The following is a 21,275-nucleotide window of genomic DNA, read 5'->3' as shown; positions in this document are numbered from 1 at the left end:
AGATATGGAGGCCTATCAGCAACTCCACCCCATGTTTTTTGCCTGGGGTTTTAATAAGGGAAGGAGATTGACAGATATCCACATGCCGTACATCTTGACTGTGAATGCTTCGTTTAGCGCCCGCTTGCAGTTTCAATGGTGGCAAAGAAGTAATTTGGTGACCAGTCCTCACATATACAACCTTTGCAGAACTGCAGAGCAAAAGAAAGCTGAAGTGAGATCATGAGGACAGCCGTAGCTTCTCCACTTGGCGACTGCTTTTCCTAGTGACCAAGTTCCCTGTCCCAATTGTCGTCACTAAACAAGGAGAACCCGCAATCCCTCTTTTGTCGTGTTCAGCTTGGAGAAACTGTGTGCATTTTAGGCTGGGATATTTCAGAAAGTATTTTAAAAAATACTGTGAGGAGAGACCAACAACAATGTTGGAAGAGAAATGTAATATTAAGCCATTTTCCCTCCACGGAGTTTTTATTCAGGTTATTAACAAACACCCAGCAAATAAACCTCGATATCTCTGAAAGTCTTGGGAAGAACCTTATAGGCCCATCTGTGTTTTCCTGGAGCCTTGACCAAATTCCTCCCGTGATAACTTTCTTTGTTTTCGTCCCGACTTGGCGAGGGGCCGTGGGGAAAAGGGTCCCTGCCTTCCAGGCCTCTGCAGGGAGGGAGGAAGAATCACCTTCTCCTTTGCATAAACATCTCCCCTTATCTGCACACTCTCCTTGGGTGGAAGTGCCTGTTATCTGACATGCTCTTGGGAGGGGAGCTTCTTCCTGGCTAAGGCTGTGAAGATGCAAAACGTGTTTCGCACGAGAAAACTCCCCGGGAAGACACACAAGCGCATTGGCAAGTCTCACAAAAATAAAGGCAGGCCACGTGGGAGGCAGAGAGAGAGAGAGACAGAGGGAGATCCAGAGGCCTCCAAGCTTTGGAAACATCACCAATGGGACCAACTTGGCTTTTAAAAATACTTTCTGCTTGTAACAAGCCTTCCTCCTCACAGCCTTTCTTTCAAGGGCCCCTTTTTGTCCCGAGAGGAAGATGTTATAATTCCCACATCAGCCCTCTTCGCTTCAGGAAACACCCAGACCTTTTCCCTCCTTCTCTCTTTTTGTCTTAGGGCTTGAAAGAAAGAAAGAAATTGTGGGTGCTCCATCACTGGAGGTTTTCAAGAAGAGGCAGGACAGACACTTGTCTGAAATGGCATGGGGGGGGTCTCCTGCTTGAGCAGGGGTTGGACTAGAAGACCTCCAAGTCCCTTCTAATTCTGTTATGCTATTTCCCTTCCTTCCTTCCTTCCTTTTTCCCTTCCTTCCTTCCTTCCTTCCTTCCTTCCTTCCTTTTTCCCTTCCTTCCTTCCTTCCTTCCTTCCTTCCTTCCTTCCTTCCTTCCTTCCTTCCTTCCTAACTTCTCCATCACTGGAAGTTTTCAAGAAGAGACAAGACAGACACTTGTCTGAAATGGCATGGGGGGTCTCCTGCTTGAGCAGGGGGTTGGACTAGAAGACCTCCAAGGCCCCTTCCAGTTCTGTTACTCCATTCTTTTGTTCATGCTTTGCTGCAACAAAACAAACCTGGGTTCATATTTTTCCAGTTAATACTTGAACTTAAATGATGTAATCATTTCAGTGTCCACAATCCTCTGCATTGCAAAGCATCCCTAAACATAGTGCAGGACAAACAGATGGTTAAAAATGTTGGCAGTAAAAGAAATGATTCATGTGGGTTTAAAAAAAAAATAGAAACCTTGCATGAAGAGAAAACTGAGGCACAATTGGATTTTTTTGGGAGGGGAAACCATCAAATTATTGGCAGCCCAGCACTGAAGATCTAAACATCTCCAAGCACCAAAGAACTCCGAAAGATGGGCTTCCAGGAATAGCTATGCGGCATTTCACTTCCCACTTTCCCTAACGCAGATCCGAAAGCTGCACGGATCGAGGTATATTTAAATGGGTCGCAATCACACTCTCCGGCTTTTTCCATCACACATTCACACTCTGAATTCCACCTCGCCAAGCGGCACAAGAGGCTCCTCAAATAGTCTCATGCAGCTGCTGTGATTGCGGTATTGTTAGATATGAAGCAGAATAAAAAAATCGAGATGGAAAGTAAAGTTGGCTCTCTGTCATCTGGGATGGTCTCGTTTCCTTTCGGTCTGTGTTTTCTACAGAGGGAATTTTGGAAAAATGCAGGCCTTCACCTGGGAGTGCAAGCAAAATAAACCGAATCAGAAGAGAATCAGCTCCAACAGGAGAGAGTATCTCAACTCAGCCTTGTATGTCTCTCGTTTGTCTTTCTATTCTCTGAAGCCTCGTAGAAACTTAAGAAAACATTTGTCTGAGCTGACAGCAGGACAAAAAGAGAAGCAGGAGAGGAAACGTAAGAATCCCTGTTGCTTCATCTGTCTACCATAGATCAGCCCAAAATAGAGGAAAACCACTTTTCTGTGTTAGATAAATTAAAACTCGACTTACGGATAAATCCCAATGGAATCAGGAAGCCGCTGATGGCAGCAGATCAGATATGACTGAAATTCAGTGAAAGCAGGGCTATAACAAACCAAAAGCCTGTGTGCTCTACTCCGAGTAGCACGGTAGGAATCATCCTCATGAAACCTCTTCTCTCTGCTGTTTCCCAGAAATGTAATTGGCGGCTGCTTCCCCTCCCAAAATGATGTAGGCAGAAGAGAGAGACCATCACAGATAGACCAGCTTTGAAGAATCTAGTTGTCTTTGAAGGGCAAGGAAGCCAGGGACCTTTTTTAATTTTCCGTGGAAGCTTCCATATTGTAAACAACAGGTAGATTGTGTGCCGAGGCCTTCTGGAAACTGACCAAGGAGAGAAGGAACCTGGAACTAAGGAGGAATTTCCTGACAGGGAGGACAATTGACCAGTGAAAGGGTTTCCCCTCCGGTGGTTCTGGGGGCTCCATCACTGGAGGCTTTGAAGAAGAGGCTGGACAGCCTTTTGCCTCCAATCGTCTAGCGCAGGGATGGTGAACCTTTTCGACACCGAGTGCCCAAACCTGTGCGTGTGTGCATGCGCTCGTGCGCTGGAGTGGCGGAAACCCCAAGACCAGTTGGCTGGTGAGCATGCCTGTTTTGTGGCCGTTTTTCAGGCTGCTTTCAGGCCATTTTTGGCTCTGAAACAGCCTGGGAAACGGGTGTGTGCACTGTAAACCAGAAGAGCAGCTGGCAACAGCACACGTGCCCACAGAGAGGGCTCTGCATGCCACCCCCTGGCACACGGGCCACAGGTTTGCCATCCCAGGCTTTCCTGCTTGAAGAGGGGGATGGAGTAGAAGACCTCTAAGGTCCCTTCCAACCCTGTCCTTCTGCCTTGTTTTTTTCTGTTCTTGCCTACTTCCTGATCTTGCCTTTAACCTACCACCCAGATACTATCCTGGTGCAATCTCCTTACCTTTTCATGATCAATACAATGAGATTAGGCATCACAAAGGGGGAGAAAGAATGACAACTGTAGTATTGGCAGAACCCTATAAAACTGAAGAGATATCTACGAGACCGTCTTCTGCCGCACACCTCCCTAAGACCGATAAGATCGCACAGGGTGGGCCTTCTCCGGGTGCCGTCGGCTGGACAATGTCGGCTGGCGATGCCTCGGAGGAGGGCCTTCTCTGTTGCGGCTCCGGCCCTATGGAATGAGCTACCCCCAGAGATCCGGACCCTACCCACTCTCATGGCCTTCCGAAAGGCTATCAAAACCTGGCTTTTCCGGCAGGCCTGGGGCTGTTGACCTCTGGATTGAGGTCCAGCCCCGCTTAGATTGGGTGCATGTTGTGTTTCTTTTAATCTGCTCTCTTCTGTCTGTTTTTTAACCTCTCTTCTGTCTGTTTTATTTACTTTTAATCTTTTCTTAATATTTTTATTTCTGTAAGCCGCCCGGAGTCCTTCGAGATTGGGCGGCCTATAAATTTAATAAATAGAAATAGAAATAGAGATGCTAATTAGGGGAAAAGGGGGGGGTATCATTGACAGTCTCAAGCACCCCTTCATAAAGCCTCCAAAGAACTTCCCAAATCTCCAGTTTTGTGTGGAAAGGTCACCCCCGAGGCTAAAAACTCTGTTGCGCCCGATCATTCCACCTCAGGATGTGGTGACAGGTCTTCAAACCCACCTCAACTGGCAGGTGGCCCCCTGCCAACAAAGGCCCCTCGGCCGACCTTTCACCTCCACGTTGGGTCTACGTCAACCAAGGCAACAACTGCTCAAGACGGAGCCCATCAGTTGCAGATACAACTCCTTCGTGGGCGGCTGCAGTTGGGCCCAGGAAGGAAAACTGGCTGATCTGTCTCTGGCTTGAGATGTGATAAACTGATTATTTTTTTAACCTTTCACTCCTAGGCTCCCATTTATCATGCCTTTAAACTTTAAAAGTTTTTAAAAGAGGGCCTCGAGGAATTTAGGCTGGTGCAGGGAAGCACCGTTACTGTCCAGCTTTTATTTATGATGGCATCAGGAGGGCTGGAGTTATGTCTCTCGCTCGCTTGCACTCTGGAAAAGCCTCCGTCCTCACTTCCCTTGGCCTGTCCAGGAAATCCCTCTGCACAGAAGGTCAGGGAGAGACACGTTTTCTTCTCCTCTCCTCTCCTTTCAAAACGCTCGTATGTACGGCCGCCTTCCCTCTGCTACAAACTTCGTACTGTCAAAGGTGCATGAATTATAACTGGAATTAAATCTGAAATGATCACTTATTGACTAATAATCTTGAGGAAGATCTCCTAGGTTTCCTTTGAAATGTTTTTTTTTTTAAATGTGTTGGTAGCCATTTTCATGGGCCACGCTGCATAAAAATTGACTTCAAACTGACTTTATCTGTATTCTTCTCATATTCTTTATCACTTGCTGTGTTAAACCTTTGCATCCTATGAAATTCAATACAATCTATACACCATCTACATACTTTTTGTAAGTTTCCAAGTAGTTCAACTTCTGGGGAGGCACCATAACTGGGGAATATAACAGTATCTTTTAGCGATAAAGGAGAATAATTGTAGAAACAAGGGGTCCTTGGTGCTCTCAGAGCTTGGTTGTTTTCTTGCAGATGTTTCATTACCCAACTAGGTAACATCATCAGTGCTAGAAGGGAGGAGGAGGAGGAGGAGGAGGAGGAGGAGGAGGAGGAGGAGGAGGAGGAGGAGGAGGAGGAGGAGGAGGACGACGACTGTGGGTTCCTTGGTGCTCTCAGAGCTTGGTTGTTTTCTTGCAGATGTTTCATGACCCAACTAGGTAACATCATCAGTGCTAGAAGGGAATGGGTTTTCAGGGAGGAGGAGGAGGAGGAGGAAGAGGAGGAGGAGGAGGAGGAGGAGGAGGAGGAGAAAAAGGAAGAGAGAAGGATGGGAGGAGGAGAAGGAGAATTGTGGGGTCCTTGGTGCTCTCTGAGCTTGGTTGTTTTCTTGCAGATGTTTCATGACCCAACTAGGTAACATCATCAGTTTAGAAGGGAGGGGTATTTGCAAGGAGGAAGAGGAGGAGGAGGAGGAGGAGGAGGAGGAGAAAAAGAAGAGAGAAGGATGGGAGGAGGAGAAGGAGAATTGTGGGGTCCTTGGTGCTCTCTGAGCTTGGTTGTTTTCTTGCAGATGTTTCATGACCCAACTAGGTAACATCATCAGTGCTCCAGAGCCCTTTTCTATCTAGGATGGAATACGCAGAGTGAGATACATAAAGTATCCCACAGATACAGGGCTCGCTATTTGCTTGGCTTTCTCTTCAAATTTTCTTGAAAACAAATTAATGCTCCCTATTATGTATTGTTTGTTTGCACAATGGAGCATGTAAAAAACATGTCTGGATGGTTCAGTGACAGACTGAACTCCTCTGAAGAAGGAAGATTTTTATATCCTTCTGAAATGTCTTCCTTATCAGAAGTATTTGGGAGTGTTTGGTGTAACACCAGCAGTATGATAGATACAAGAATCTGACAGCCTTCAGCCGAACAGCTGTCACAACTTTGTTAAGTTTGGAATTTATGCAGAGAAAGTGAACTACTCCAAAGACTGGCTGGCAATGCCCTGTCCATGGAAAAGGTTTCCTACGACTGTGGGTTTTACAAAGAAGCCGGGAGAGATTATTCAGCAATAACGTCTTGTTGAAGAGATTCCGTTGTTGAACTCACATTTTGTTGGTGACTTTCTTTCCAACAACTGATCAATCACAGATAGGCAACTGTCCTTCCCTATTTTATAAAACGATTTGATTAAAAAGGGAATATTGCTCACAATTCTCTAGAATTGTTCCAGTGTGTCAAACCCAATAAATTCTGATGAAATAAATAAATAAAAAGAGACATACGACCTAAAATTCAGAAGTAAATATCCAAGTTCTGAAATATAACAATAAACAGTTGTTCATTAACCATCAGTGTACCAAATACAAAGACTAAGACAACGTAGCCAGAAGAAATAGAAACATACTTCAGATATCTAATTTAAAAAGTTTCTTTCTTTCTCCTTTACTTTCTCTCCTTTCCTTCTTCTCCTCCTCCTTCCTTTCCTTCCTTCCCTTCCCTTCTCCTTTCCTTCCTTTCCTTTCCTTTCCTTCCCTCTTCTACCATCAAATATCACGATCGCACAGCATGCTTAAACATACAAATACTTTTGCCAGTAATCCAAATAACTGACCTAATCGTGGTTAATCCTCCCCGACTCATTCTGGCAGAAAACCAAAATAAGTGGGCATGATAATATTACTTGTTGAATGGGGATTCTGTAATGCTCAACTCTGAAAACATAGTCTGTTACAGTAAGACATTTCCTCAGATTTAGGGCTTGGAAAGAATGTCCAACAAAATGGAATAGGAAAAATTATCAACACTGTGAAGACTACCAATTATGAAAAAGACATGAGAAATAAACCAACCACTGCTACCAACAGATTCTCCACCAGAAAGTCAGCAATAACACATTTTCTTTCCTAGAAAATAAGATATAATTCGACATAAAGAAAATCGGAGTTATTTATCCAAACCAGACCAATCGTGTTAATCATACTGGAAAAAGGGAGCTAACAATTACACAATTTACTCCAGCAAGTGAAAAGTTATATTGAACAATATTGATGGTTAACGCTATACAGTTCAGCTCCAAGATTATATCAATCAAGAGCTGAACAAATAGAACTACAGGACCAAAGAGTGAATTCTTTAAAAGAAAAAGGCGATATGAAGCACAAGCTAAAATGATAGTACAGAAGGCTGTTTTTGCTATTATCGCCAGTATAAACAACCATTAATGCTGTGCATTGCAGTGCAGATGAGAATAATCCCACTGCACAGCTAGCAAACATCTGGCAGGCCTGCTTGGAAAGGCCTCCACTGCGTTGAATGGAGCTCTAAATACAGGAGTGCAGCTTAAATGTCTTTCTCAGATTCCACCTGCCTGGAAAACCTGCAAAAAAAGAAAAACAAAACTCAACAGTAACAACAAAAAAGGCCGTAAAAATGGCTACCTCCGATTTGGCTGCCTGGGAAAACCCTTCGCTGTTGTTGTTAAGCATCCATCCTGGACCGCTTCCAAAGCAAACGCCGATAAAACCCCAGTCATCGTATCAAAACAGAAGCGTTCTCTCTCTCAGATTTCAGCCCAGCCCCGGAATACTTCCTCCTCTTCGGCATTTGGATTCCTCTCCCTGCCTCCTCCTCCTCCTCACACTTGCTCCAAAATATGCAGAGAATGACATCGGCTACAACTTTGCAGTTTCAAGAGCTGGTGAGAACACAGAATCTCAGACAACGGCTTAAAATCAGAAGATGCTCCCCAGCTGTCCTCCTCTCCCATCTGCCTCCAGCCAGAAGCTCACCGCCCAAGGGGACGGCCTGACTTTTCTGATCACTTCTCGATATTCCGGCCTCGGCAAAGACGTCCCTGCACTTTCTCTTCTAGCAAGCACAGAAATCGCCTGTCGAGAGTTCTTGGTTTCCTATTTAAGTGGGCCGTCAACCGGGGTTAAATTGTGCCCTTTATCATTATCCTGCGTGCGTTTTGGCAAATGCAAATATAAATAACGGAGCATTGACAATATATTACTTATGGGACACAATAAGTGTTCATTGAAAGCTGTGTTTGTCTTTATCTGAATGAAAAAGAGTTGACACAGCCATCCTTTACTTGGGGCGTTGGACTGCGAATCCCATGATTTCTAACCAGCATCTGGGAACCATGAGATTTGTAGTCCAGCATATCCAGCAGTTTAAGGATCAGAAGTGTAACAGTACATGCTATATTCTGCTTGGCTTTCCTTATACCTTGATATGCTGTTTCTTTAAACACTCAATTGCTGTAAGTTCAAAAATGCCAAGTAGAAAATTATACTTTACAATAAATTGTGCTTAAAATTTAAAAAGAAAAAGCTATAGTATCAACATGATTTAACAATCCTGTCTGCCTTTTTCTAAAACTGGCCCTCCTATAACAGAATAATTCTTCACTGTATTATATTTCACCAAATGAATTCTTATAGTGTTTTCCAAGCGTTGGGCATGCTATCTTCTTCTCATAAACACCTGAAATTCTATGCACGTAGGAATAAGTCAAACTGGACTTAATGGCATTATCTCTGAGGGTATTGGAATGTAACTTCTCTGCAAATGATCCAAGTAGGCTTCAATATAGATACTTCTTGCTTAACTGGAAATATCTTTGTTCAAGTATTCAGCGTAGACTCTCGGTACTTTAATTATTCCCATACATACATTTGCTTTAAGATCCACTAATATACCAAGTCTCTCTGCATCTTCTTTCCATTTCAGTCAAAAATGTGCATCCATTTAAGCACACTTCTCAGAAAGGGATTTCCACCCCGATTCCAACTAGCTCAAGCCTTACTAACTTGGCCTAGCTACCCCCAAGGAAACTATCTAGGTAATGCTCCAACATCTGGACAATGCAAAGAGGAATTAAGATTTCTTCTATTAGGCTGAGTTCACAGTAAAAATGCATGCAATTTGGCCGATAGCCTTAATATGAAACAAATCTCCCCTTGTAACGCATTAAATGGCATGAATGTTTGCCAATAAAATCATTTCTCCCTTCAGCATTCCTTCGGTCATGTCAAATGGAAAATGTGCATTTAACTTAAAACTGGATAGATCCACCTGCCTGGAAAGAGTCTTTGGGGTGGACCTCATGTGCTCCAGGAGGAGCTTCTCCACTTCAGGAACTTCCACAAAGATCTCAGAGGTAGCTACAGGACTATTGGGGCGGGTGAAAATCCCATTTGTCCTTCGGTCACTCAATCATCTCAACCACCAGCCAATCCAGCTAACCACGGACAACTATCCTTTTCAAAACCTTTGGGCCATCTTCAGTGTCCGTCTCCGTCTTTCCAAGACAGATAGCTCAGTCACAAGGTATAAAATAAAACCCAACATTGGGCTGTAGACCACAGCCGAGGTGGCGCAGTGGTTAGGGTGCAGCACTGCAGGCCACTTCAGCTGACTGCTATCTGCAGTTCGGCGGTTCAAATCTCACCGGCTCAGGGTTGACTCAGCCTTCCATCCTTCCGAGGTGGGTGAAATGAGGACCCAGACTGTGGGGGCGATATGCTGACTCTGTAAACCGCTTAGAGAGGGCTGGAAGCCCCATGAAGCGGTATATAAGTCTAACTGCTAACTGCTATTGCTAAGTATTACGTTTGTGGGAAACAGAAGTTTCGTTCAGGGTATGAGTTGGCCAGCTTTTCAATGGCGGACCTGGATACATGATGGCTCTGACTCTAGAAAGGTTTCCTTAAAACCTTTTGATCAGCTCTTCATACAATAAAAGCAGAAGGTCATCATTCACAATCCTCCAGGATTTGGGCTACTTTTGAGACGACCACTTCAAGTGCCCAGATGTTGCCTACTGAAGCAGTGGTGGTGGAGACAACAGGTGGCCTTTACCTTCCTCTGTTCCTCTGTCACTTTAGTCTCTCGTACCCATTTCAAGACCACAAACATTCTTGAACACCAACTGGCAGTCAGAAGACATGACGGAAATTCTTTCATTTCACAACATATAGACAGATTTAATTGGGGAAATGTGACCCTCCTAGACCAGGCCAAGCCCCAAGATGCCAGGGAATTTTTAGAAGCCTGGCACTCTGACAAATGAGCCATTGACAGACACCTAGACTTCAACAACCCCTGTAGATGATGCAAAAGAGACAATCAACCAGCCCAAAGGAGAACAAAAGGACTCCAGCTCCTCAACACCAGCAATCGGCACCCAGGTGAGCATAGATTAACTCCAAGGTTAACTTCAGACGAACAGTCAAGCAAGCAAGAAACCGCCAAAGAACCATCCATAAACAGAAATTCTAAGACCAAAACTGACTCACCCACACAGAAAGGCAAGACACCAGGATATAAACTGACAGCAAACAGCTCTCCTTACTAGCACTGATGATGTTATCTAGTTGGGTCACGAAATGTCTGCAAGAAAACCACCAAGCTCAGAGAGCACCAAGAACCCCATATTTGTTGTCTTCCTCCTCTTCCTCCTCCTCCTCCTCCTCCTCCTCCTCCTCCTCCCTGTAAACTCACTCCCTTCTAGCACTGACAATGTTGCCTAGTTGAGTCATGAAATGTCTGCGAGAAAACCACCAAGCTTAGAGAGCACCAAGGACCCCTCATGTCAACCCTGAATATTCTCCTTTATTCTTCCTTTAACCTTCAACCACGCCCAAGTTTGCAAAACCTCCCTTTTCCACCAGGGCAGCAGAATTCTCAAATTCTATTCCAGCGCGAACAATTGCTAAGAATTCCTTGGCCATAACAGTTGGATGCTTATCCTGATGGCCCTTTTGCCAATTGCTCCATTTTAAAATTGCATCCTCACATTTGCTTCCAGGGCAGCCTAGAGTATCTTTTGGCACCCAGATTATCTTTAATGGCTGATAGGAACAATTTCTGGCAATTAAATGGCAGTGTCTGAAAAGGGCCTCAGTGAAACCTGTGCCTTTTCCACAGCTCCAGACTTCACCTCGGCGACAAAGATGTCAGCCAAGGAAGCAGGCGCCTTTATTCTCTTCCGCGTGTGAGCTTTCTACATTAAGAATTGATGAGCCCATCTGGAGCGCCTGGGCCAGGCAACAGATGGTATGTTCAGCATATGTGCAGAATGATTTCCACTGGTTGAAGAGGGAAAGAGGGAGGGCCTCTTCCCCGCATCACAGTTTAACACACACAATGGAATTGGGGAAACTGTTTTGTTTATATTGCAATTTTCCAGTTCTTCCTCCTCTTTTCATTTATTTTAATCTGTCTTGAATCTGCTTGATAGTTAACGTTGTGACATGGATACCTTTGTCAATAGGTTTAAACATAATAAGGGAAGTGTGAGCCTCGGTGTGGCGCAGTGGTTAGAATGCAGTATTGCAGGCTAACTCTGCCCATTTCCAGGAGTTCGATCCTGACCGGCTCAAGGTTGACTCAGCCTTCTGAGGCCAGTAAAATGAGGATGTAGATGGTTGGGGGCAACACGCTGGCCTTGTAAACTGCTTAGAGAGGGCTGTGAAGCACTATTAAGTGGAATATAAATCTAAGCGCTATTGCTAAAAAAAATTAAGTGTACATAAAACCTGAAACCTATAGTGAGCAATTACAATAACTGAGTTTCATTTGTGTGCACCCACCAGAAAAAGCAGGTGTCACTTTCCTTCTATTTAAACAAACACTTAATGGCAAATTTGGTTTTATTGCTGTTTAAAAATAGCCATTTCAAACTCTTCAAAAAAAACATATATCCCAAACTTGGAATTTGGAGAGCACGGCTTAAATAGATTAACAAAGTGTAAGACAAATGGCAAAGTTGTTTATAAGCATAGTCAACGCAGGTAATAAGTCTACACAATCTTGGCACTTCTTAATAATACAGTAAATACAGTGCTGGTCTTGAGCCCAGCTGGAGCAAATCAATCACACAAGTATTTTTGCTCAATCCACATTTTGACCAAACTGAACTGGGCTCCCGCATGAATACAAGCAGCCAGCAAAAAAAAACAACCCAAAAAACTGTCCCCATTGCACTGCTGATGTTGAGTTAACATGCAGGAGATTTACACTAATTTGGCAAACACCAAGTGAGCCACACAGATTAATCCGTTTATTCCAGATTAATATAAATAAGAGATATTCCACAATAGTTCAAAGCTGATCGTTCTCATCAGCACTCGTAATATTCAAGAGATTTTCGTAAACTCCAAGAGATTCACGCACAAGGTAGTATTTTTATACCAGGTTAATATAAAGGAAAGGTTAAAATTTGATCATTCCAATCAATACTAATACGTAAAAATAGGTGTCTGGTTTAGTGGCATCCACTGTTCATACTGCAGAACTTATAGTCAAGTAGTATACCCCTTCTCTTTAAAAAACAAAACAAAAGGCTTCCTTCCAAGAATATCAGTCTTCCTGTGTCAGAGAAGACAATTCTAAGATAACCGCTCTCATTGACCAGCCCTATGGAGAACAAATTGTAGGGAGGAGGAGAGGAAGGACGTTCACACACTCACCCAAACATAAAACATGCAAAAGGGTTTTTCAATAGAATATCTAAATAATAACAATAATAATATATCTAAATCCTGCTTAACTTTGGGAACTTTCTCATTCCTTCCCATGGTCACCAGATAATAGAGCCGAGGTGGCACAGTGGTTAGAGTGCAGTACTGCAGACCACTTCAGCTGACTGTTATCTGCAGTTCGGCGGTTCTAATCTCACCAGCTCAAGGTTGACTCAGCCTTCCATCCTTCCGAGGTGGGTGAAATGAGGACCCAGACTGTGGGGGCGATATGCTGACTCTGTAAACCGCCTAGAGAGGGCTGAAAGCCCTATGAAGCGGTATATAAGTCTAACTGCTATTGCTACTGCTATTGCTATAATCTTCAACTGAAACATCCAAACCAGAGGTGGATTCCTACCAGTTCGCACCGGTTCAGCCGAGTAGCTAGGAACTCGGCTGGACACGTGGCTGAACCGGTTCTGTCCTCGGGGCCGCCATCTTGATTTTCTCTTCTGCACATGCGCAGAACAATCTTCATTGAAAAAAATGCATTTTCCCCCTTTTCTAATGTTTTGCACACATGTGCAAATCTTTTTAGGTGCAAATGCGCAGGCAGAGCATTTTTTGCATGCCGAACCAGTAGTAATTACGAGGGCTCAGCTACCCTATACTATACATTAAAGCAGTGGTTCCCAAACTTAGCAACTTTAAGACTTGTGGACTTCAACTCCCAGAATTCTCCAGCCAGCAGAGCTGGCTGGAGAATTCTGGGAGTTGAAGTCCACAAGTCTTAAAGTTGTCAAGTTTGGGAACCACTGCATTAAAGAACCATTCCTTCCTTCAGGCTAAATGAAAACGCCTCTTCAGACAATATCGTCAAGAGTTCAATCCAACAATGGAGAAAAAAAGGACCAGCCAGCCCAATTCCTGTGGCACTGAAGAGACGGTCTTCTACACTTCTGCAGTGCAATTGGAGAACTCAAGAGTGACCAAGATGGAAGCCTTCCCTTCGCAATTCCAAATTCTGGAAAAGTTCTACTAGTAGGAAGTTACAGGAATGGTCTTAAATGGAAGAGTTCCCGCCTGAAATCTCCCGTTCAAGGGCAACTTTGGAGGTAGCCTCTTATTCGTGGACAGGTGGCCCTCTAGAGAATCCCAGCTCTTCACTACCTGCAGTAGATGAAACTCCCGATCATTAGGAGATCTGAATAAAATATAACCAGTAACAACCCATTTTTCTTTTGCTTTAATCCCTTTTGCCAGGGGAAGTTATGCAAGTTGTAAATCGGGTCTCCAGATGTAGTTGGAGACTGGATGAAGAAGAAGGCAGATGCGCCCCCTTTGAAGGAGATGGTGCATGGCTTAAGCTCTAGGAGCATCAGTGGAGACACAAACAGCTTCCATGGCAAACGTTGCATTGTTTGTGCTCTGACTGGTTCCTTAAGTCCAGCCAAAATGGTCCAATTGCTAATAAACTCCAACTTCCATGACAGTTATGTGCATATCCGTGTGTATACATTGCCTCTTCTTTCACAGCAGTGTTCCTGGATAGGATACAACTTTTAAATAATTAAAACAAGCCAAAAAATAAATGTCGGAGGTTGCCAACAGCTCACAGTAAACAAGGCCATCCGTCAGAGCTTGATTAACCTCCTGGCCCCAAGGCCTGCGGGGAGAACCAAATCTTGACGGCCTTTGCAATTAGGACACTAATGTTTGCCTTCGTCTCTTTTGTGTGGCTAACAGAGGCAGCTTATTAGAAACATATTGTCCCTGGTCTGCAGAAGCTGCGCTCGCCTCCAATCTGCTACTAAGGGGAGTTGATCTGAATGGACAAATCTACACTTGGGCCCTTGCAAGGACACCGGAAGCGTCAAAGGCCAAGAAGTCAACGTCCCACCAATTGTTGGCTACCTCATGCACAAGAAGGAAAGGATGGCGTTTCATTTCTTTGTAGGACTTTGGGGGTTGGTTAGGGTTTGTTTTAATAAACTCGAAGGGGGACATAGATTTCACAATACTTTCAGTTCTGAAATATTAGAATAAAAGCTGTTTTAAAATGTGCATAAATGTGCACGCGTGCTAGTCCCGACTCTAGGGGGCAGTGCTCATCTCTGTTTCAAAGCCGAAGAGCCAGCGCTGTCCGAAGACGTCTCCGGGGTCATGTGGCCAGCATGACTCAATGCCGAAGGCGCATGGAGCGCTGCTACCTTCCCACCAAAGGCGGTCCCTATTTTTCTACTTGCATTTTTTCCTGTTTTTTCTTCGAACTGCTAGGTTGGCAGAAGCTGGGAGAAGTCATGGGAGCTCAAATACGCAGCACTAGGGATTCGAACCGCCAAACTGCTGACCTTTCTGATCGACAAGATCGGCGTCAACAAACCAGCAACAAACCCGAACACATCAGCACAAAACTACCCAATGTTATGTGTTTAGCTAGATCCAAAAATGTGTAACACTCAAAGCCAGCCCAATTTAGCAACAAATGAATTTCACAATTTTTACTGGAAATGCCTTCTTCAGCATTACAAACAGAGAATCTTTACTGAATGCAGGCTCTCACAATCATTAGACATTTATCTCTGACTTGTGAGAACGTGTTGTGTCAGATAGTTATATGGTTAGTTGGTAGTTCCTTGATGCCATCCTTCTAAGTAGCCTAAAGAAATCTTCATGCTATAAAGTTGATTCACTTATGTCCTCCGAAAACTTAGTTATGATTAAAAAAAATTAATTACTGGAAAGAAGAATGCTGTATGTAGGTGCTATACATCAAGAAAGAAAGTATGGGGAAGGAAGGGAGGAAGGAAAGAGTTAGAAAGTCTGCTCTTATATATCATGGCAACTCCATATGAGCAGAAGACCTAGTAGCATAAAGACCTATTGGGGAAATGAGGGGTTTTGGAAGATGGTTTGGGGATTACCACTGTAACCAAGACAACCTAAAAATAGTTTTCAGGGCAAAAATACCAAAGATGACAAAAGAACATTATTTCCATTATCCAACCATTGATATGAGAATCAGCTTCCATCCCTTTTGAGGCATTAAATGACTCCAAGGGAGAACTTCAAGAGAAGGTTCTCTACCAGGCCACCCCTGGCCCTCTGCACTTTGAGGATGAGGCCTTCCTCTTCTTCCTCTTCTTCACTACCCATACCTTCAAAGGGCTCCGAGCCCTGCAGCTGCTATGCACGTGGACCTCCCAGATATTGAGAAAACGGGGCAATTCGCATATTTATTTTTTTATTTTGTCAACAGCAGCCTAGAAAAAGGGAGAGACAAGCAGTGTCCTTCATGGAACCCAACGTTGCTAATGAGCAGAAAGCCAGCAAGGGGAAGAGCCAAGGTCAAAGGCAAAAGGAAAGTTGCAAAGACGGAGGCATCAGAGGAAGGAGCTGCTCTCCCACACTTGGAGAGAGAAGGACCGTCGCAGAGAATGAACTTCGTGGAGCATTCCCTCATTAGGAAAACTATTTTTCAACCCAGGTTCCTCCTTCTATTTCTACTCCTTCAGAACACCGAGAACTGCGCAGTGACTACCCAGGTAGCCAGGACGGACTGCGCTCCAAAAATAGATGGGAGTGTCCAGTTTTACAAGCAGTAGCCTTTGTGTGTTGCACAAAACAAGTACTAAAAATCTTACGGACACATCCTGGAGGCAGGGCTGGGCTGCTGGGGGCTCACAGGGGTTCCAGAGAACCTGTAGCTAAGATTCTGTGCCGTTCAGAGAATCCCACAAATCCCACTCCTGCCTGGCCCCACACCACCCACTCCGCACCTCCCAGAAGTCCCCACACGGCTCGCTTTGGATGCAAGTAAGTGCAGGGCGCACGCAGAGGTTCGGGGAGGGCAAACAACGAGCCTACTGGAAGTTTTGGAAGGCCAGAAAGGGGCCCGTTTCCAGCCTCCAGAGGGCCTCCGGAGCCCCAGGAGGGCAAAAACTGCCCCCTAGTCAGGAGGCTGGCTAGGCCACACCCACGCCCACTGAGCAACCTGGCAGAGAAGCCCTTGGTGGAAAAAAAATTCAAACCCTTTTTGAAGCCCTCCCATGTACAAAGGTTGGTCTTTGTATCCATCACCTGCTTTGGGTGATTGATTGGGTGATTTCCTTTCCTCCTGAGCCTCTGCAGGGTGATGGAAGAAGACCAGATCCTCCAAGATCAGACCCAACCACCCCAGGATCTGCCTTGCAGAGAGCCCAAATCCCTCTCTCTGGATCCTAGAGGGAGAAAGGCTTCCCCACCTAGTTAGCCCTGGGAGTTAGTAATGCTGGGAATCTGTCGCCTGACCTGGCCTTCAGCCCGAGAGGGAGAGGAGGGAGGGAGCAAAAGAAATGGGGAAAGCATAAAAGAGCCACAGGATTGCATGCAGCACAGAAACAGTAGCGCTAAATAAAGTGAAGGGTAACAGAAGCGTGGAAGAGATTTAAATCTTTCGAATGCAGGCAGGGTAACAGGCGGAGGGCCGGCCAGCCCGCATTTCTTAATCCCTCTTGGCCCCCAAAATCCTGGTTATAAAGAATCTGCCTATTTCTAGATTGCTTTCAGATGTCTTCACCCACAATTCCACCCAGATCTTCATCATCCACGTTCTTGAATGCAGAGAGAACTGCGGGGCTGGGGGGGGGAGGGGGCCATTGTGTATGAATCCATCACAAAGGAATATGTATTTTAAAACAACTTTTATTCATTATTTTTCTCCCTCTTGAGCCAAGAACTTGGTCAAAATACTTAGAAAACACCAAAGCACTCAAATGTACAATCCCCCCCACCACCAAGGGGGGAAAAACCCCAAATCTCAGAAAAGATGGATCGAAGTTTAAAGATTTTATCCCTAAGGCTTCTTTGTCCTGACAACCTAATGGGATTTAGGAAGCTTTGGCCAAATGATCAACCCTCAACCTCTTTCGTACCGATCCAGGACCTTCTCTTCTCCAACAGCAAAACCTGAGTTCCAAGTTTGAGCATATTTTGAAATGGGTTATTAATCTTTCCTTTTCCTCTGATCTTTTCCCAAATCCAAGTTGCTTATTCATCCCAACCATCCTCATGATTCATTATATTAAATCCTCATCTTTTTCTAATATTTATAATTTTAGATATTAAATATCCACAATTTTTCTCCTTCCTTTCTTCGTTCCCTTTCTCCTCCTGTTTTCCTTCCTTCCTTCCTTCTTTCCTTCCTATAATGAAACTTCCCATCTATTCTAACCATCCCAAGAAAGCCGTCTGAAAAACAACTCCCCAAGCTCCATTAACCAGGTTAAGCTTGTGGAAGAGAGCAAGTGTGTGCTTCCAAAGTCCTGCTGGGGTTGTAACCTGGCCTATCATTACAAAACGAGCAACCGAGTTTAGAAAACAGGTGCAGGTTAATTCATTCAAAATGTCAAATTGAAGCAAGTCCCGAGTTTATTTGTTTAATATATATGCCATCCTTCTTGCCATCTGCAGTGACTCTACACTAATTACACGCAAAGGGTTGAGAAAAAACCTCTCCAGAAACTGTTCCAGGATGTGGCATAAGAGAGCTGGGGGTTAACCATTTAATTGTGTCAAAAGCATCGCAATTAAAAGTAAGGCATACGATACAACATACGATTTAAAATATAAAATGCAATATTAAAATATGGACAAATTAAACAGACCTTGCCCAGAAACTAGCAACGTTAATTGTGTTCTGTCGCACCGCCAGGAAGTTTTCAAGTATGCCCTGATTCACACAAAAGGGGAGGTGCATTTGTGTGTGGTTGTCCGCAGGTCACCACAATTGCCAAGAGCAGAAGCCACCCGCTTTGTTCAGCCGGCCTCTGGATCCTGTGCAACGTGTATTCAAGAATTTCTATGGCTGCATGACAGCCAGCTCCTTCTTCCCAACAGGCCCTGTTGAGTTGTCTTGAGTGCCGTTGTCACTGCCCATGGCTTCCATGCGTTGCTCTTATTTCAGACGTGTCTCTCTGGCCAGCCGAGTCGAGCCAAGCATTTTGGGGCCAAACCATCCCAACCTGAGAACAAGCCGTCCCAGCTTCATCAAAAGCTTCCGGCGTCCTTCCCAAAGGCCTCAAACCTGCCAGTGAAACATCCCGACCTCCTCTTTCAATGGGGCCCCATTCAATCAAATCAGAACTGCCCCTTCCAAGCACAGAACATTTGGAGTGAAACTGAACTGGGGCTTTTGAGTGAGTGTGTGTGTGTGTGTGTGTGTGTGTGTGTGTGTGTGTGTGTGTGTGTGTGTTGTAAGGTCAGAACAGTCAGCCCTCATAAAGTTTTGCACACCTTAGAAATTAAACGCTACCAGTCCTGGTTACTATTGTACTAGAGAACTACCTGGGAATTTTAAGGCTGCTGATTAGAAAATGGAAGAAATAAGCAAAAGATAAATACACTCCCATTAGAAGACAGTAGGAAACTATTTCCAGAGTATTACCATGTTCCCCCCCCCCAAGAAAAAAGACAGTGCTTGGTCTTATTTTCGGGGAGGGCTTATTATTTTTCAGGTGCAGGAGGAGGCGAGTGTGGTCACCACATGGCCGCTGATGTGCATTGCAATATTTTCGGGAAGGACTTATTTTAGCGCATGCACTCAAAAGCCCGATTGGGCTTATTATCCAGGGAAGTCTTATTTCCGGGAAAATCGGGTACTAGGAAAACTGCATGGATGCAAACATCAAAAATCAAACTCCTATTTCTTTAAAAAAAGTTATGCTATGATATTGACGTTTTGGACTGTAATAGCCGCCCAGAGTTGCTTATACAAGATGGGAAACCACATAAATGAAATCAGTAAGGAAAAAAAAAAAAACTTCAGAAGTTTATCTTTTTCACAGAACTCATGGTTATTTCAAAAACAACGCAATGCATTTCAATTCAGTTGAAGGTGCACATTACATGCCATGAATCACGGTGAGGATTTGTACGAGTAGGCTTTAAAATTTCTGAAAATTCAGTTCATCCCAAACTGAACACAATGTTCTACATTCTAAGTCCTCCATAAATGAGCGAATTGTTCTACGACCAACTTTGGGAAATGTGCAAGAAAATTGTTCAAAAGTGAGGCAATACATAGACACACACACACATATTCCAATTTGCAGGAGGTAAATTTAGGATGGCTGTTTAAATTCGATCAACGTGAACAGACAATAACGCTGTTCTGTTTAAAATTAACTTTTCAGCAACCCCCTTTGGGTTTCCAGGGGAACCTTTATTATTCTTTATTTCACTTTATTACAATAGTCGCAATAACAGGGATGATGACAGCCTCCAAGCAACAGGAGGCCCCGGCAGATAAAGATTTCAGCAAAGGTTTTCTGAACCTTTCCTGGCAGAGGGGACGGGGATAACATAAAACAGGCATATTAATCCTAGGAAGAGTGTTAACAAAGCTCTTTCCATTGTTCATTGTTCACGTGCCAGAAAACTCCCACAGACCATGCCTTGTTCCCTCTCAAAGCCACAGGCAGCATTGCAGCTGATTATTCTGGCAGTTTTTCTCTCCTGCTTCCCTCCCTTTTCCTGGTCCTCCATTCCTTCTCTCCCATCTGTTATTCACCGGGAGATGAAAGTCCCCCCCCCCCCCCGAGGCACAAGTGGTTCTGATTTTCTTGGGGTGTTTTCTGAGAGAGATTAAGTTGAATCAAAAGAGACCCAACAAGGCTCTCCGTTAGTATAGTTGCACGGCCCAGATGAGAAGGACACCTGCTTATGATGACATCAATATCATCATCATCATCATCATCATCATCATCATCATCATCCTCTCTATCTTCTCTTTATCTTCTTAACTTAGAACTCATCTCGCTCTCTCGATTTTGCTTAGTGAAGAAAATGTCCTGAGTTCAGATTCTTTGCATTTGGGGAAAAGGTTGCCCAAACATCATTGAAAGCCAATCCAGACAAGCCAGGAAAACTAAAATTAAAACTCAAGAGTGCTTAAAAAAAAAACCCAGCCCTGAATTAAAACAAGCAAAGAGGCTGACAACCTCATGAGCTATTCCACCAGATGCAGCTTCCTTGAAACCTGGACTCGGGACAGGTCCAGCTTGAGAGCTGGGTGGTGAGTTCAGGAGAGGACGGGACGCGAGGAAAAGAAAGAGGAAAAGAAGACCTCTCAGCAGGGTCTTCCCATGTGTGAATATGTCATCGCAAAGACAGCTTGTGCTTCCTAGCAGATAAAGCCCCATCTTCCCACCCCTGGCCTTTCAAACAAGCAGATTATCCCATAGAAGTTGGCCAACGTGACCTGACCTGATCTCAGGAGGATAAAGAAGGTCTTATTGGCAAAGCCTGGGATGGGAGACCAAGAGGAAATCCCAGAGCTGTAGGCCACACTGGAGAATAGGGAGAAAAAAAATCTTCAAACAAATCCACAAGTCCTGAATCCACCAAGAATTTGAGCTCAGTTTCAAGGGAATATTCACTATTTCTTCACCTTCACTCCCTCCAGAGTTGCACGGGAGATTCCGGGAAATCCCACTCAGCCCAATTTGGTTTTGCTTTTTTTTTAAACCGCCTCTTGCTGTCAGTTATCGACAGATTCAAATGAAAAGCCAGATACACGGGAGTGTAAAATAGTGAAAAGCATGAAACGTTTCCGTTCCACAGAGTGGCCTCTTCTCAATTCATTTATGTACATTTATCAGCCGGGGTTTGTGGTCATGGCAGAGGAATGTTATTCAGGGACAGAGTAAAACCATATTGCTTATGTCCTTTCAGCTAGAGCCCCTCCTTCCCCCCTTTCCTCTTCTTTACTCGATGCAACCAATATACAGTT

General features: G+C 44.3%; 1 protein-coding gene across 2 annotated transcripts in view; it reads right to left on the bottom strand.

Moving 5' to 3' along the window:
- Nucleotides 1-21,275, bottom strand: part of SEMA3D (semaphorin 3D) — a 118,824-nt gene that overhangs the window by 89,435 nt on the left and 8,114 nt on the right. The window contains exon 1 of one of the 2 annotated variants that reach the window (XM_032221386.1): nucleotides 7,472-7,669. The exons of the other annotated variant lie outside the window; for it this stretch is intronic. Coding sequence (XP_032077277.1) covers nucleotides 7,472-7,519 — 48 coding nt within the window. The 5' untranslated portion in view covers nucleotides 7,520-7,669. Of the gene's footprint in view, nucleotides 1-7,471; nucleotides 7,670-21,275 lie in introns of those variants that run through there. 2 annotated transcript variants of the gene reach the window in all.

This window comes from Thamnophis elegans, chromosome 7, assembly GCF_009769535.1.
Source record: "Thamnophis elegans isolate rThaEle1 chromosome 7, rThaEle1.pri, whole genome shotgun sequence".
NCBI lineage: Eukaryota > Metazoa > Chordata > Lepidosauria > Squamata > Colubridae > Thamnophis > Thamnophis elegans.
The sequence above is the reverse complement of the archived record's forward strand: the minus strand, read 5'-3'. Positions and strand labels throughout refer to the sequence as shown.